Source organism: Sceloporus occidentalis, unplaced genomic scaffold (genome assembly GCF_023333645.1).
Source record: "Sceloporus occidentalis isolate IW3139 unplaced genomic scaffold, rSceOcc1.0.p SCAF_4, whole genome shotgun sequence".
Taxonomy (NCBI): Eukaryota; Metazoa; Chordata; class Lepidosauria; order Squamata; family Phrynosomatidae; genus Sceloporus; species Sceloporus occidentalis.
The window spans coordinates 198,190,893-198,205,349 of NW_028316984.1; the positions used below are offsets into that span (position 1 = coordinate 198,190,893).

Below are 14,457 nucleotides of genomic sequence, written 5' to 3' on the forward strand. Positions count from 1 at the left end.
AATACATTTAGGCTGTGCGTATGATATTGTAATTTAAAGGTATAATTTTAATTTTGCTAGTCGTTTATGCCACAGTTATTACCATGACATTCAGTAATACTGTATATGGGAATTACGATTAATGAGTAACATTAGTACAAAAAACATTACTAAGAATTCTGTGTGGTTTGGGAGGAGGCCATGGGGGGTGACACCATGAGTTACCCCACTGGGTGACACCAACCCTGTATGAGGCTGAGAGAGTGTGACTTGCCCGAGGTCTGAAGATGCCAACCACAGATGCTGGCGAAACGTCAGGAAGAAACTCTTATAGAACATGGCCACAGAGCCTGAAAAACCCACAAAAACTATGGTCACCCAATGGGTTTCCAGGGTTGAGTGGGGACTTGAACCCTGTTCTCCAGAGTCATAGTCCAGCGCTCAAACCACTATGCCATGTCAGCTCACTAAATGTCCTAGTTTATGTGAATTAATATATAAAGCTCTGTGTGTGTGTGTGTGTTTTAACAGTTTTTATCTTTTAAAACTGTGTTTTCATCTTTTAAATAAGCAATCTATTTTAATATTGTAATAATTTAATTCCATTAACGTACCACTTTTCTGTTTTAATTGTACTGTTCTTTTAGTATTTTAGTATGTTTGTAAGAAACTCTTTAAAAATAAAATAGAAAAGAAAATAGTATTGAGGGCCACTCTGAGCCCCAGTTCTGGGAAAAGAGCAGGATACCCATAAATATAATAATTATAATAAATACAGTTATAATTGTATTATAATAATGAAAATAATTATAGTATAATACACAACTATAATTTTAATAATAATAATAATAATAATAATAATAATGTACAATTATAATGTAATATACGATTATAATGTAATTATAATTGTACACATACACCCACTAACAATACTGATATTGCAGTGCCTCCCATCGACAACCGGAAATGTCGCCCGAAGCGCAAAGCACCGTGCCCCTTTACCCACCCTTTCCCACTCTCTTTCTCTCCGCTGAAGGCGGCGCTTGTAGCTGTCTAACGAAATGCCTGCACTCAGCCGAAGACCACGGACTGGAAACCGGGAGCGACCTTTCCCAAGAGCGTTCCTCCCCAAAGCAGTTGCGGACTCAGAAGACGTGCGGTAGAGTATCAGGAATCCCGCGGAGAAGCCACAAATAATTTCCCGGGATCAGGCATATGCGTAGCCAGGCCTGAAGCGCGCCGGCTACGACGGAAGGCCCCCAACGTCCAGTCTCGACCAATCAGCTGCGCTCGCCGCTCTCAAAGAAGGGCCCTCAAGTCATGTGAGGCCTTTCGGAGTTTTGCTTCCGAACCGCAACCTCCTTGGCTCAGAGTCCGGGGGGAGCCTCTGCGATGCCGCTTTACGAGGGCCTCGGGAGCGGCGGCGAGAAGACCGCGGTGGTGATCGACCTGGGCGCGGCCTTCACCAAGTAAGGCGCCTCCGAAGGGCCGGGAAACCCGGGAGGAAAGCGTTGATTCGGGGCTTTGGGGGCTGTGAGGCCATGCTCTAGAAGGGTTTATTCGTGACGTTTCTCCAGCATCTGTGGCTGGCATCGGCAAACTCCTGCGGCTGTGACTCCTTTGATGGATGGTAGAAGCACCTTCCCTTTGGGTGGTTTCTCTGGGAACTGAGGACCATTCCCTTTGGAACCTTTCCAGATGGACCTATTTTTGCTGCAGAAATAAAGGGTTTTTCCCTCCTAAACCTATCAGAAAACATCACAGTCTCCAGTGTCCTGGTTTATGTCCACAAACACCTGGACAGCTTCAACAGGAAAGGAGAAACTCTTAAAGTACACTAAGGGGCTGCGCACACTGGCCATTAAGCCTGGCCTGGGGGCGGAGTCGATGCGTGGTGTCACATGACGCACACCCTGACTCCGCCCCCAGGGCAGCATGACACCACGCTCTGCTCCCCACGGCATGCGGCATCGCAGCACTCCTCTGGCGCTGGGTTCACATGACACAGCGTCAAAGGAGCGCCTTAAAGCCGTGGCTGTCGCACCTTCCAGGGCGCAAAAAGGAGCCACTTTTTGCAGTTCCTTTTTTGCAGCCTGGAAAGGCCAGATTGGGGCCACAGCAGGCGCTTGCTACAGTCCCAATCCAGCATGAGCCTTAGGGGCGGTCTGCAGAGCCCCAACATTTGACTACCAGTCCTGCAAAACACCAAAATGGAGACCCAGCAAATGCAAATGAAAACCACCCAGGGTCAGGGGGACTTCCCAGCAGACAGTGGATCACTAATTAAAGAGACCCCCAATGCCTTGCCATTCAGCAACAGACCAACACAGAGGCTAATGTGTAAATCACTTCCTCTCAACCAAGGGCCACACAGTATGTATATATACCCCACTGACTCCCATGCCAGCATCCTCTGAAGATGCCAGCCACAGACGCAGCTGAAATGTCAGGAATACATTCTTCTAGAGCACGGCCTCACAGTCCAAAAAATGACAAACTGCTGAGAAAGGAGAAAATGCTGGTCTTGTTTAAACATCTGATTCAAGCTGACCCAACTTGACATTTAGTGGTAACCACAATGGGATCAAAGACACGTTTTGATGGTAGCTGGAACTTACACATAGAAATGAAATCAGTCCATTTTGTTCGGCTTACTGAAATACTAAATGTTTGCTTATATACGTCCTTAATTTTTCTAGATGCGGCTTTGCAGGAGAAACAGGACCAAGATGTGTTATTCCTAGTGAAATAAAGAAACCTGGTGTTTCAAAGGTAGGCCTCCTTTTTACCAAAAAGCATGTTGCTAGCATTTTAGTACATATTAAATGTCAATTTGAAGAATTAAAGATTGTTTCACCTTGGATAGGGTTGGCTGGTAAAGACAGGGCAAGGTTCCTGTATAGTTACTGTCTTGTAGAAGAGGGAATTTAAGCAAGTGTTGCTTGTGTGACAAGCAGTGCCTGCTACAATTCTGTCTTTGCACAACTATTAAGAAACAGGGGCCCTTCCTTGTATTTCAGCTGGCATTCCTACCTCTGAAGCAGTTGACATAATATAACAGCCATATAAAATATAGCAATATTGCTAACTACAGTTCTGGAAGATGAAACTGTTAACTGCTTAAGGTTATCAGTGCATAGGCAACTCCAACTAGGCTGTCTAAGTTTAGTAATAGCTGCAAATGGTAAAAGAACTCAGTGACATGGAGGTCACTTGCGCCTCCACTGTCAGTGATGAATCTAGGAACACCTTCAAATGGCATACACAGTATTTTCTGTTGCAGATGCTTAGGCTGAGTTAAGCCATCTTGAAACTGCAAAGAACCCTCCTGGGTAAAGAGAGCCTGTTGTGTGGCAATGGTGGGCTATTAAATAAGTAAGAAAGCTAGGAAATATCAGTTAACGTGTACTTGAAGTGCAGCATCCATGGTGACTCATGGCATGGCACTGTTAATATGCAAAGCTTGCAAGGAGAAAAATTCATAAACTACAGCATTACATTCTAGTCTGCTCTTTAAGTAGCTGATACAACATACGTATGAGAAGGTGTTTTTAAAATAGCTTCATATGGTCTTTCTTTCCTTCACAGCCTATCAAAGTTGTTCAGTGCAACATTAACACAGAAGAGTTGTATTCCTACCTGAAGGAGTTCATCCACATGCTTTATTTCAGGTAGGAAATGAAGGATCAGTTCATTTTCCTCTGGTAAGGCTTATGCCCCCACCCACACTTTTTAGGAGGAGGAGACGGATTATAAATTAAATGATAATGAAGTGAACAAGAAATAGGATGTTTAATTTTTTAAAAAAAGATGTTTTTGTTATACAGTCTAATATTTCCAGTTCCGTTTAGACTATAGAGCAGTGGTGCTCTGCCTTTTTATTCTTTAGACCCACCTTTACATCTACATGCAGATGTTCCTCCCCCCACTTGTAGTGCATGAATAAAAATATTTTGGTTTACACTAATGTATATTTATATTTTAACATTTTATAAGGAAATAACATTTAAATTAGAACAGTTTTATGTAAAAAAAATATTTAACTCAACGCATGTGTCAATTTTATACCTAAAAAATTTAGGAGGAGGGAGCATTTGTTCTCACCTGTAGGCTGGATGGATTTTATACAATGGATAAGGAGAAACTATGGTAAATAGTCCAAAAGTGTAGTCCCACTGCTATCAGAGTGATTTATTCCCATTTTATTGTGCATGCACTGGACTTCTAAGTTTGGAAACTGCTGAGTGTTGTGTCTGCTGGAATCTCTAGTTAAGAAACAAATCTGTAACAAAAGGAACCAGCTGTGATTCATCTTTCTGGTTGTATGCATTACCTTTTCAGACACTTACTGGTAAACCCTCGAGACCGCCGTGTTGTGATTGTGGAGTCTGTTCTGTGCCCTTCCCATTTCAGGGAGACCCTCACAAAGGTCCTGTTCAAGTATTTTGAGGTAATAAATCCCAAGCCCCTGTTTTTGCTGGCAGTCTTAATAGATTCTCCGTTTTCTTGGTTTCCTTGTGGGGAAAACAACTGCTGACTCCAACTGGGTATTTTTAAAATTATTTTTCTTTAATACTTTTAAGCTGAAAGTATTAAATCAGCCAGGTGCTGGGGGACCTGTTCTGATTCCAGGTTTGGATCAGAACTTGGAGAAGTTACTGTTTTTTGGCTACAATTACCAGAAGGACCCAGGATTCTGAGAGCTGTAATCCCCCAAAGTAACATTTCCATGCTCACTTGCTCTCATCTCTCTCAAGGAGGGTGCTTGTGTGCATGTGTTTACATACACAAAGTGGAGAGCCTTTCCTCCCTTACATCCTCCTTGCTTTCATCTTCTCTAAATAAAGGAGAGCAGAAGGACTGCATGAGTAAAGCATGACTATACCAGACCTGATTTATTATGTCCTTGTTTAGATTATGTGTGAAATTGGAGGACAGAAGAAACCATTTTTATTATGAGCCTTCAAGTCAACTCTGGTTTATGATGCTTCTCTCCTAGGGGTTTCTTGGGCAATTTTATTCAGAGGAGATTTATCATTGCCTTCCTCTGAGCCTGAGAGAGTGCATCTTGTTCATGACCTACCAGTGGGTTTCCATGGTTGAACCAGGATTCAGACCCTGGTCTTCTGAGTCTTAGTCCCAAAACTCAAACTACTGCACCACATTGGCGCTCACGGAGGAAGTTACTTTATATTAATTTGGACTATTTGTCAACCAATCCCAGTATTGGCAATTGTTCTCTGGCAAAACATCCTTCCTTCATCAGGTGCTTTTATTTGGAGATACAAGGATCAAACCAGGGGCTTTCTGTGTATAAATCATAGTGGGAGCGCTCTCACATCTTCATTGCCTCCTCTTCAGTTTGTCCCTTTTGTGTTTCCTCTAGGTTCCTTCTGTGCTTTTTGCCCCAAGCCATCTGATGTCTCTTCTGACACTTGGGATTAATTCGGCTATGGTCTTGGATTGTGGCTACACAGAAAGTCTGGTGTTAGCTGTATCTTTTTTTTTCTTTTGTTCTCCCCCCTTCAGTCTGAATAAGACAGGAAGAATATGTTAGTCAAGAGAACGTGGCTCCTCAAGCCATCCAATTAAACTGTACCCTTGGGGAAAATACGTAGTTATTCTCTGGATTTATATCATGCCTTTCCCCCCAAAATGGAACTGAAGGTAGATTTTTATAATGTGGGAAAAACTGAACTTTGAGAACAGAAATATCTCCATTATTTCACAGTGACTGTCTATGATATTTAGTATTTGGTTTTCTGTATCATAAATAGTATTAATGAAGCATCCTTAGCTGCTCACAGATTTATGAAGGAATTCCAGTTCTGAATTGCTGGGCAGCTCTTCCGTTGGGAGGAAAAGCCATACACAAGTAAGTTGATAGCAAGTATTTTGTTAAAGCCTTTGTGCTGTAGGAAGTAGTCTTGAATGCATTCAGGTATAACATTTCTGCCCACAAATGCTCTCGTCCTCCAAACTGCACAGTAAGCTGCAGACAATAGCAGGACAGTGTTCCTAAAACAGAGCTTTTCCTGAATTTATCATTACGAGGATTCAGAAATGTTACATCTGAACCATTCCTTTGGCTATGCTCCAATTGTTTTGTAGCAATTCATGAATTTTTTACAAAATCTGTGTTAACCACTATGTCTCCAATTGCTATAGAAAGTAGTACTATATGTTGTACCGGAGCTTATTGTGGAACCAATAGTAATTACACAGTTTGGCTCCAGACTGTATCTTTTAAAATCATAATATTTCTTGCCTGTCTCTCCCCATGGATCAAGGTGGAGAACAATAATAGATTAACATACGTAACATCATATGTTAATCTAATTGTCTGATTGTTTTGTGTTTTTTTTTAACTTTTGCATTACCCATTTTTCTAAATGTATTTTGTTTGGACTCAAACTGCAACCAGACTTGGGTCTTATTTTGGGAGAAAGGTGGTATATAATTTTTTAAAAAAATAAATGATAATTTTTCACTAAAATAATTTCTGCTGTTGCAATCCTTTAGAGAGTTGGAGTACCAGCTACTGGAACAAAGCACCGTGGATACTGGAGCCACCAAAGGCCAGAGCCTTCCCTCAGTGATGGGTAATTTTATCTTTGTTGATGTAAGAGGGATACTACTCATTGAAACTGTTTCAATGAGTTACATCCCCCTTTTACCCTCATCTTGCTTACTAGAGTTATAAAAGTAAAATCAGCAGGCAATCTATCTTCATTAAAGTTAATAGTAATATCCTTTCTGGAATCTTACTGGACCTAAGTCCTAATGGTTTGTGGGCCTTACTCAAGCCTCTTTCTTCTAATAGGAGGTATGTTGTTAATTTGGGACAGGGAGAAAAATATTCAGTACTCTATATTTCAATTTATTCCATTCCATATCTTTAAAATGAAAGATTAACCTGATTTGGCAGAACCTAAGTATATTTGCTCAAGTGTCTTTAAACACAAATTTCCAGACATGTGTTCTGTTAAACTAGTGTTTAACAATAAAACAGTGTGTGTTTTAATGTTGACATTTTGAAACAGCACTTTCTGCCTTATTTCTACTATCTTCTCAGTGCACTCTGCATTGGGATCCAGTCAGTCAGTTGATGTTGATTGCAGCTCTGTTGGACTAAACTGTTTCCTGTATTTTTAGGTTCTGTTCCAGAAGACATTGTAGAAGACATCAAAGGTAAAACAAATTTCTTCATATAGATCATACCTTAGCTTTCCCCCAATAAAGCAGTGATATCAGATAGACAACAGATTGTCACACTCCAGTTGGATGTCTTTAGGTGCCTCTTTTCATAGTGCTGTCTGAATGACAGCAACTAATGCTGTAATAATTTTCCAAGACAAAACAAAGTTTTAGTTTTTTATCTTGGAATCTTACAAACTAGGTCTGTGGATTTTACACACAACTAAGAGCCGGTACAGACAGGCCAAAATAAAGCTGCTTCGGGTCACTTTGGAGCTATGCTGTTTAAATGATGCATGTGTCCTAAGAGGCCAGAAGCCATGCCAAAGCCACACCTCAGTCCTAAGGAGCATAGCTTTGGCGCAGCTTCTGGCCTCTTAAGATGTGTGTCTGTCATTTAAACAGCATTCCTTCAGAGTGACCCGAAGCAGCTTTATTTTGGCCTGCCTGTATGGACCCTAAGAAGATATATTAGACTGGACAGCCTACAGCATGTAGGCCATATCCACTTCAGAGTTTTGCTTCTAGCATGTGCTTTCATCATATATAGCTTATGTGCAGACTTGTCAGTTTGGCTAAGAACATTGGGTGATTTGAAATAATGCCATGTAGAGAATGGAACAAACTTGTTTTCTGTTCCTGCACAGACTACAAGATGGAGCAAGCTTGTTTTCTGCTGCTCCAAAGACTATGACACAAAATGATGAATTGATGATACAAAAAAAGATTCCACTTAAAACACCAGAAAAAAACTTCCTGGCAATAGGAGCTGTTTGACAGTGAAATAGATTGTCTCAGAGAGTGGTGGACATTCCTTCTTTGGCCATCAATCAGGAATGTTTTAGTTGTGTATTCTTTTCTGGCGGGGGGGTTGGTCTAAGTGGCCCTTGCAGTTTCTTCCAACTCTGTGATTCTAAGTCTATGAATTTGTTTCCTCCACTGATAAGAACAGGGACCTCACGGGCACAGAGGAATTTTATGTGCACACTGGAGTTCCCTCACTCAGAACTAATAGTTGTATCAGGACATTGTACCTGTTAGAAAGATTATATACAGTGGGCCCTTGTATCGAGTGTATTTTATATGATATTGTAGCTATTAATGTTGTAATGCTGTTTTTATTGTTGTAATCCCACCTCGATCCACAGGGAGAGGCGGGAAATATAAATAAAAATTATTATTAATTATTATTATCTGCTGGGGTTTGGTTGTAGGGAAACCCCCCCCCCCCCCATGGATCCCAAAATCCCTGGATGCTCAAATCCCACTATATACAATGGCGTAGTAATTATATAAAATGGCAAAATCAAGGTTTGCTTTTTGGATTTTTAAAAATATTTTTCAAGCCGTGGATGGTTGAATCTGTGGATATTGAGGATAGGCTGTGATAATTAAGAATATTCTAAAGATTTCTTCTGTCTTTCTCTGTAGTTCGTACATGCTTTGTGAGTGATCTCCAGCGGGGGCTAAAGATTCAGGCAGCAAAGTTCAATATGGATGGCACTGCTGAGGTATGTGAGGAATAATGTGACTTTCCAATTCAGTAGAAGAGAAAATTTTAGATTTCTTTTTCATGTTTCTTCTGATGATGATGTTGTTTCAACCATAGCGTCCAACCCCACCTCCTGATGTAGACTATCCACTGGATGGAGAGAAAATATTGCATGTCAATGGAGCAATTAGGTGAGAAATGTGACAGGATTTTACATTATTATGGGGGCTTATGTTACCCCTCTCCCATTATTGTACTGTTTTTTGCCAACAGTTCTGCTCGGTGGCATCTGCCACCCTCCTCCTAGATTTTACTTGCTGGAAGAGCAGAATGCAAAGGTCTTGAGGCAATTACTCCAAATGTCATCATCCATGAGGTCAATGCAAGGGTTAAGATCTATTCAGTGCTTTGGATTTGGTTCTAAAAGGTGGAAAGGGATGCATGATGTGCTTTAACCTCTTGAAAAGAAATGGTTGTTCATTAAGTATTTGGATTACTTAAAGCCTCCTTTTGTTTCTTACCAACAGAGATTCTGTTGTTGAAATACTCTTCGAGCAGGATAATGAAGAAAAATCAGTGGCCACTTTAATTCTGGACTCACTTATGGAGGTACTACAACTAACCTTAGAGGTTGTTGTTTTTCAGGTGCCCACCTATCTCTTCCAGCAACAAACTTCTCCAAAGGCCTGCTTCAATCTGGGACCACAACAAACTACAGTTCCCAGAATTCCATAGCATTGAGCCATGGCAGTTAAAGCAACATCAAACTGGATTATTTCTGCAGTGTGGATGCAGCCTATTTCCTTTTAAAATGCCATGGAATCTTAGGATTTGCAATTTAGGGCAGAGTATTTAGAATTTTTAGCCAAAGAGACTCACCTTGTGCCTCCCCAAACTACAAATTCCAGGATTCCATAGACTGCTGCCTTGGTATTTAAAAGCAGGATCATAATGCTATAATTGTGGAAAGTATTACCCTAAAAGGTATGGGGGGACAAGTGGGTCTCCACCTACAGTGTCAGTGTCTCATTGGTGTCTTGGAGGAATTATTAGCTCAAATGGAAGCCAGTGAGAGGAGGGTAACTTTGGGGATCTTGCCACCTATATATACCAGTACTCACTGCAGAGAAACTCCAATTTAATGAATAATTTTAATTAGAAACATACAAAGGTGCACACATACACACAGAGCTGTTGCAACCTTAGAACCGTACAAGATTAACAGAAGGAAAAGGTGTGAAAGATAGCGTGAAATCTGGAATTAGAGGGGATGATAATTACCAATCCTGGAGAGAGAGTTCCACAGAAGATAAAGATGGCTCAGCCAGCGTCTGAGGCGATACAAAGAGTGGAACTTCAGTTTATGGAAGAGAGCCCTGGTCTGTAGCAACGAATTGGTCAGGTGTGGGGCAGATATGATCCTGTTTCACACCCTTGAGGGGTGTATGATGCTATCCCATGGTGTAACAACGACCTGATGGTTTTCCCATGGAATTAACAAAAGGATTCCAGAAGAACTGATGGTTTTAACTCTGGAGTTATAAAATAGTTTGAGACAATCCCTAGTCATTAGGCAAGAAGGGTAGATAGGATCATAGGTGAAGGTTATAATCTCTAACTGCTTTGCACTGTGGCTCACTTAGCCTTAAGTGCAGAGAGCTTGGGAGTTGATGGAGTGTACCCATTTACCTTTTATTTTAGTACTATCTAGGTTCCTCACATCTCTTTAGGTCACCATGACCCCTTACGTAATTTCCACAGATCATTGTGACCTCTCCAAAAACATGCCCAGTGCCAGATATGAATTAATGAAAACCACATATCCAGTTAGAAGGGTATAGGATGTGCTAACAAAAGAGCCCCCAATTCCTCCACAGCAATAACAGACATGCACACTCTGCTAAAACAGCTGGTCATAACCTGCTGCTTTTTGAGAGCTCACAGTGGTTGTAGTGAACTTCCAAAGCAATTGTAGCTGCCTATCCGTTCCTTTGATCTGCACCTCCTCCTCCCCGCATCCCCCAAAATAATTATTATTACCACCACTTCTTTCCCTGGACCAGTGGATGCTGGTCATTCTATTTATTTCAATCCTACACCAGCTGAATGGGGAATGAGTGACTTCCTGCTGCAGCTTATATTGGGCAGTATACAGTGTGCCTGCACCATATGCGGGCACACCATACGCAGCTTCCAGCATATGCTGGAAGCTGCACCAGAAAAAAGGCTCCCGTGCCCCAGAAGGAATGACGGGGCACAACGCAGGCACAGACCCCATTACTTCTTATGGTGTTTGAGCATATGCGTTTTTTTCTCCTACACAGGGGGGGTCTGGAATGGATCCCCCATGTAAGAGAAGGGCCCACTGTATATGGTTGTTCAACTTGCTTTTCTATAGTAAGCCTATTGTTATTTTTAAAAAGGGAACAAGGTAATACCTCAAATGCCACCAGGCTTTGGTGACAACACTGTTAGCACATTGATTGTCTGACAGAGACCACAACCACCACTACCAACCAGAGTAATGTGGTAAATTCCAAACTCCTTACTGTAGAAGCAGAATGGCAGAAGCTGTTCTAGGTATAGAATAGAACATAGAACGAGAAAGTTGGAAGAGACCACAAGGGCCATCCAGTCCACGTCTATACACAATACACAAGAAAAGCAATCCTGACAGATGTTCAGAATGGCAAGCTCTTGGGAAAGTGAGCCCATAACAATAGGAAGCCAGTTTTCTCCTTCCTTGCAGATTACAGGGTATATTTTGTTTTGTTTTTTGCACACAAGAAATATGCCAACCTGTTATAGAATGAATCTTGTTGAGTTTATGGGTCAAATAAAGCATTTTCATTCCTCTCTCTTGCCAGTGTCCGATAGATACCAGAAAACAGTTGGCTGAGAACTTGGTGGTCATTGGCGGCACTGCTATGCTGCCAGGATTCCTGCACAGGTTAATGGCGGAAATCAGATACCTGGTGGAGAAGCCCAAGTACAAGGAAATACTGGGCTCAAAGACCTTCCGAGTGCACACCCCGCCTGCAAAGCCCAACTGTGTGGCCTGGTTGGGAGGTTAGTCTGAAATAATTTTGGGAGGAGGGTGGGCTGTGGGAGAGACTGGAGTTATGAGGCATATTCAATAGGGCCTTGTAACAGCCTTGAGCAATTACTCAGTATCCGCTGTCTCAGATTCCCTGTTTTAATAATTTCATGCATCCTGTCGAAGCTCAGTGTCAAGCTGTTCAAAGGTTTAAACACTTTATAGTCAGCCATCCATAGTCAAAGATTTTTTTTTTTCATTGATTCAAGAAAATATTTTTAAAATATATAAATTCCAAAACGCAAAGCTTCATTTTGCCATTTTATATAAGGGACACCATTTCATGATGCTGCTGAGTTTAATGGGGCTTGAGCATCCATGGATTTTGGTATCCACAGGGGGGTTGTGGAACCAAACCCCAGTAGATACCAAGGGCCCACTGTATTTTGCAGTATCTAAGGCGCTATACAGAGCGCCCAAAAAGGGCGCTCTGCCAGCGCCCATGTTTGCTGCGCGAGGGACCTGCAGTGGACAAACCGCGTGGCTCCCCCACGCAGCAAAAAGAACTCGCAAAAAGCGGGCTCTTCTTGTGGCATAGTTGTGACACCGCAAGGCGCCAATGGCGCATTTATGGCATCACAACCGCGCCATGACGTGTGGACGCCCAGTACGTACTAGGGGTGAGGCCTGATTGGACGCTGCATCCTTGGCCAACCCCTAGTACATACTGGGGGCGGAGCAAAGGCCTGTCTGTAATGGGCCTAAATTTCTCTATGCCTAAGAGTCCTGAGTGTATCCTAAGAGGAAATTAACCCTTTGATTTTGTGAATGGAACCTATTCCATTCAGTGGTGGTGCAGTGGTTAAATGCCTGTACTGCATCCAATCACTCACAAACCATAAGGCTGTGAGTTAAATACTAGCCAGGGGCTCAGGGTCGACTCAGGTTTGCATCCTTCTGAGGTCACTAAAATGAGTACCCAGCTTGTTGGGGGCAATTAGCTTGAATATTGTATATATGGAGTGTTTAAGTGCACTGATAAGTGATATAGAAATGTACTTGCTATTGCTATAGATTTTACACTGAGCAGAGTCTGGTATGGATGCTCAGAGTCTGCTGACTACTAAGCAGTTGCCTCAAGCTTATATAGAATTCTTAAAAATGATGCATTGGCAGCAAATGAACAGTTAAAGTCTATGAAAGTCATAGAAACCCACCAATAACAAGCAAGTATTGTTTCCAAATTATATATGTCACAGTTGTATCTCACACTGGTTTTCTACTTAGTATCAGCAGAACATGTTAAAATGTTACACGGCAAGACTCAGCTTTCTGCATGGTTGGCTTCATTTTAAATTTTGAAGGGCTTACATTTTCCAAGCTGACATTTTCTTCAGCATGGTTCTACTTTCCTTAGGCCTTATGGTCACTTTCTGACCTTTCTTCTTTCATACAGAAACCATTGCCTTAATTATGAATGGTCCTGTTGCACTTCCAAACTGATAGGCTCTGAATCAGTCCCTGGAATTCACTAGAGACTTTAATCAAGATTATGTACATTTTGAATGTATTCCCCAAACATTCTAGAAGAGAATGTTAAGAGAAGGTTAACTTAGTTGTGTATGTATACGATTGCCTTCAAGTCACCGGTTAACTCAATGGCAACCCCATTAATTTCATAGGGTTTTCTAAGGGAAAGATTAGTCAGAGATGGTTTTGCCAGTTCTTCTGAAATGTAGCGTACCGCACTTGGCATTCATTGGTGGACTCCCAGTCAAGTACTAACCAGGGATGACCCTGCTTAGTTTCCAAGATCAGGCAGGATCTGGTCCCTTCAGGGTATTTAGGCCAACTTAGCTATACCAAATGGTAAACCTTTATAGACAACACTTCAGTCTCCTGCTACCTTTCTGTCATTTGTTTTGGGTTTTTTTTCTCATTACTCAAAACATTTCTTTCGTTTCACCTAACAGGAGCCATTTTTGGAGCCCTCCAGGACATCCTTGGCAGTCGTTCGGTATCAAAAGAATATTACAACCAGACGGGTCGCATCCCTGACTGGTGTTGCCTCAATAACCCTCCTTTGGAAATGATGTTTGATGTAGGGAAAACACCCCCACCCTTAATGAAAAGGGCCTTTTCCACTGAGAAGTAGAATTCTGACTGAGACAAGAGTTTGGTTCGCATTATGGCACTCCCTTCCTTGCTTCTCTTCCTGATGTTAAACTTTGACAGAGTTGAAAGCAGGTTGTCTCTCAGATGTGGAAGATTCTGCTCCAGATGAGTGGTTGAGATGTTGGCCTTTTCTGTCCCCTTGTGTCAGCTACCCCAACTTTATATGATACCCCTTTGTTGTGCTTATTTATTATGTACAGTCATTAGAAAGCAAGGTTACAAGCCTTCAATCTTTATTATTATTTAAAGCATGTAAAACTGAAACTTCTTAGCACCTGAACTTCCAAATGGAGCTTCCTCTGCCAAACCCAACTTAAAGTTTTATTTCACTTTAGTACTTGATTAAAACATGGAAAACAAAACTCTGTGGCATTGTGTGTGTTTCCTCCCCTGGAAGTCTGTCTGAAGACTGGTTTTGCTTTTAGAAAACGTGAGGTCAGTAAAGGTGTATGCAACAGAGATTGATATAAAATCGCAGCCAAAAATTATAAGTTTTTTTAAAATTATTAAACAGCCAACTCCAGCTTATAGTGTTGGTCTTAGTAGGTTATCTTGGCCAGGTTTCTTCAGAGGAGGT

The 14,457-nt window shown here is 41.6% G+C and overlaps 1 protein-coding gene across 1 annotated transcript; it reads left to right on the plus strand.

Annotated features, from left to right (window-relative positions):
* Positions 1-1,284: 1,284 nt before the first annotated feature.
* On the plus strand, positions 1,285-14,242 carry ACTR10 (actin related protein 10). The gene is made up of 13 exons (XM_089522844.1): positions 1,285-1,448; positions 2,679-2,751; positions 3,568-3,650; positions 4,321-4,429; positions 5,366-5,473; positions 5,787-5,854; positions 6,502-6,581; positions 7,135-7,170; positions 8,608-8,687; positions 8,786-8,859; positions 9,196-9,277; positions 11,536-11,737; positions 13,679-14,242. The coding sequence occupies exons 1-13, from the start codon at positions 1,372-1,374 to the stop codon at positions 13,858-13,860; spliced, it is 1,254 nt and encodes a 417-aa protein (XP_089378970.1). The 5' UTR covers positions 1,285-1,371; the 3' UTR covers positions 13,861-14,242.
* Positions 14,243-14,457: the final 215 nt, after the last annotated feature.

Coding starts and splice junctions, on each gene's coding strand:
- ACTR10 (XM_089522844.1), top strand. CDS start 1,372: ATGCCGCTTTACGAGGGCCTCGGGAGCGGCGGCGAGAAGACCGCGGTG. Junction 5,855..6,501: donor GGAGGAAAAGCCATACACAA/GTAAGTTGATAG, acceptor GCAATCCTTTAG/AGAGTTGGAGTACCAGCTAC. Junction 7,171..8,607: donor CATTGTAGAAGACATCAAAG/GTAAAACAAATT, acceptor CTTTCTCTGTAG/TTCGTACATGCTTTGTGAGT.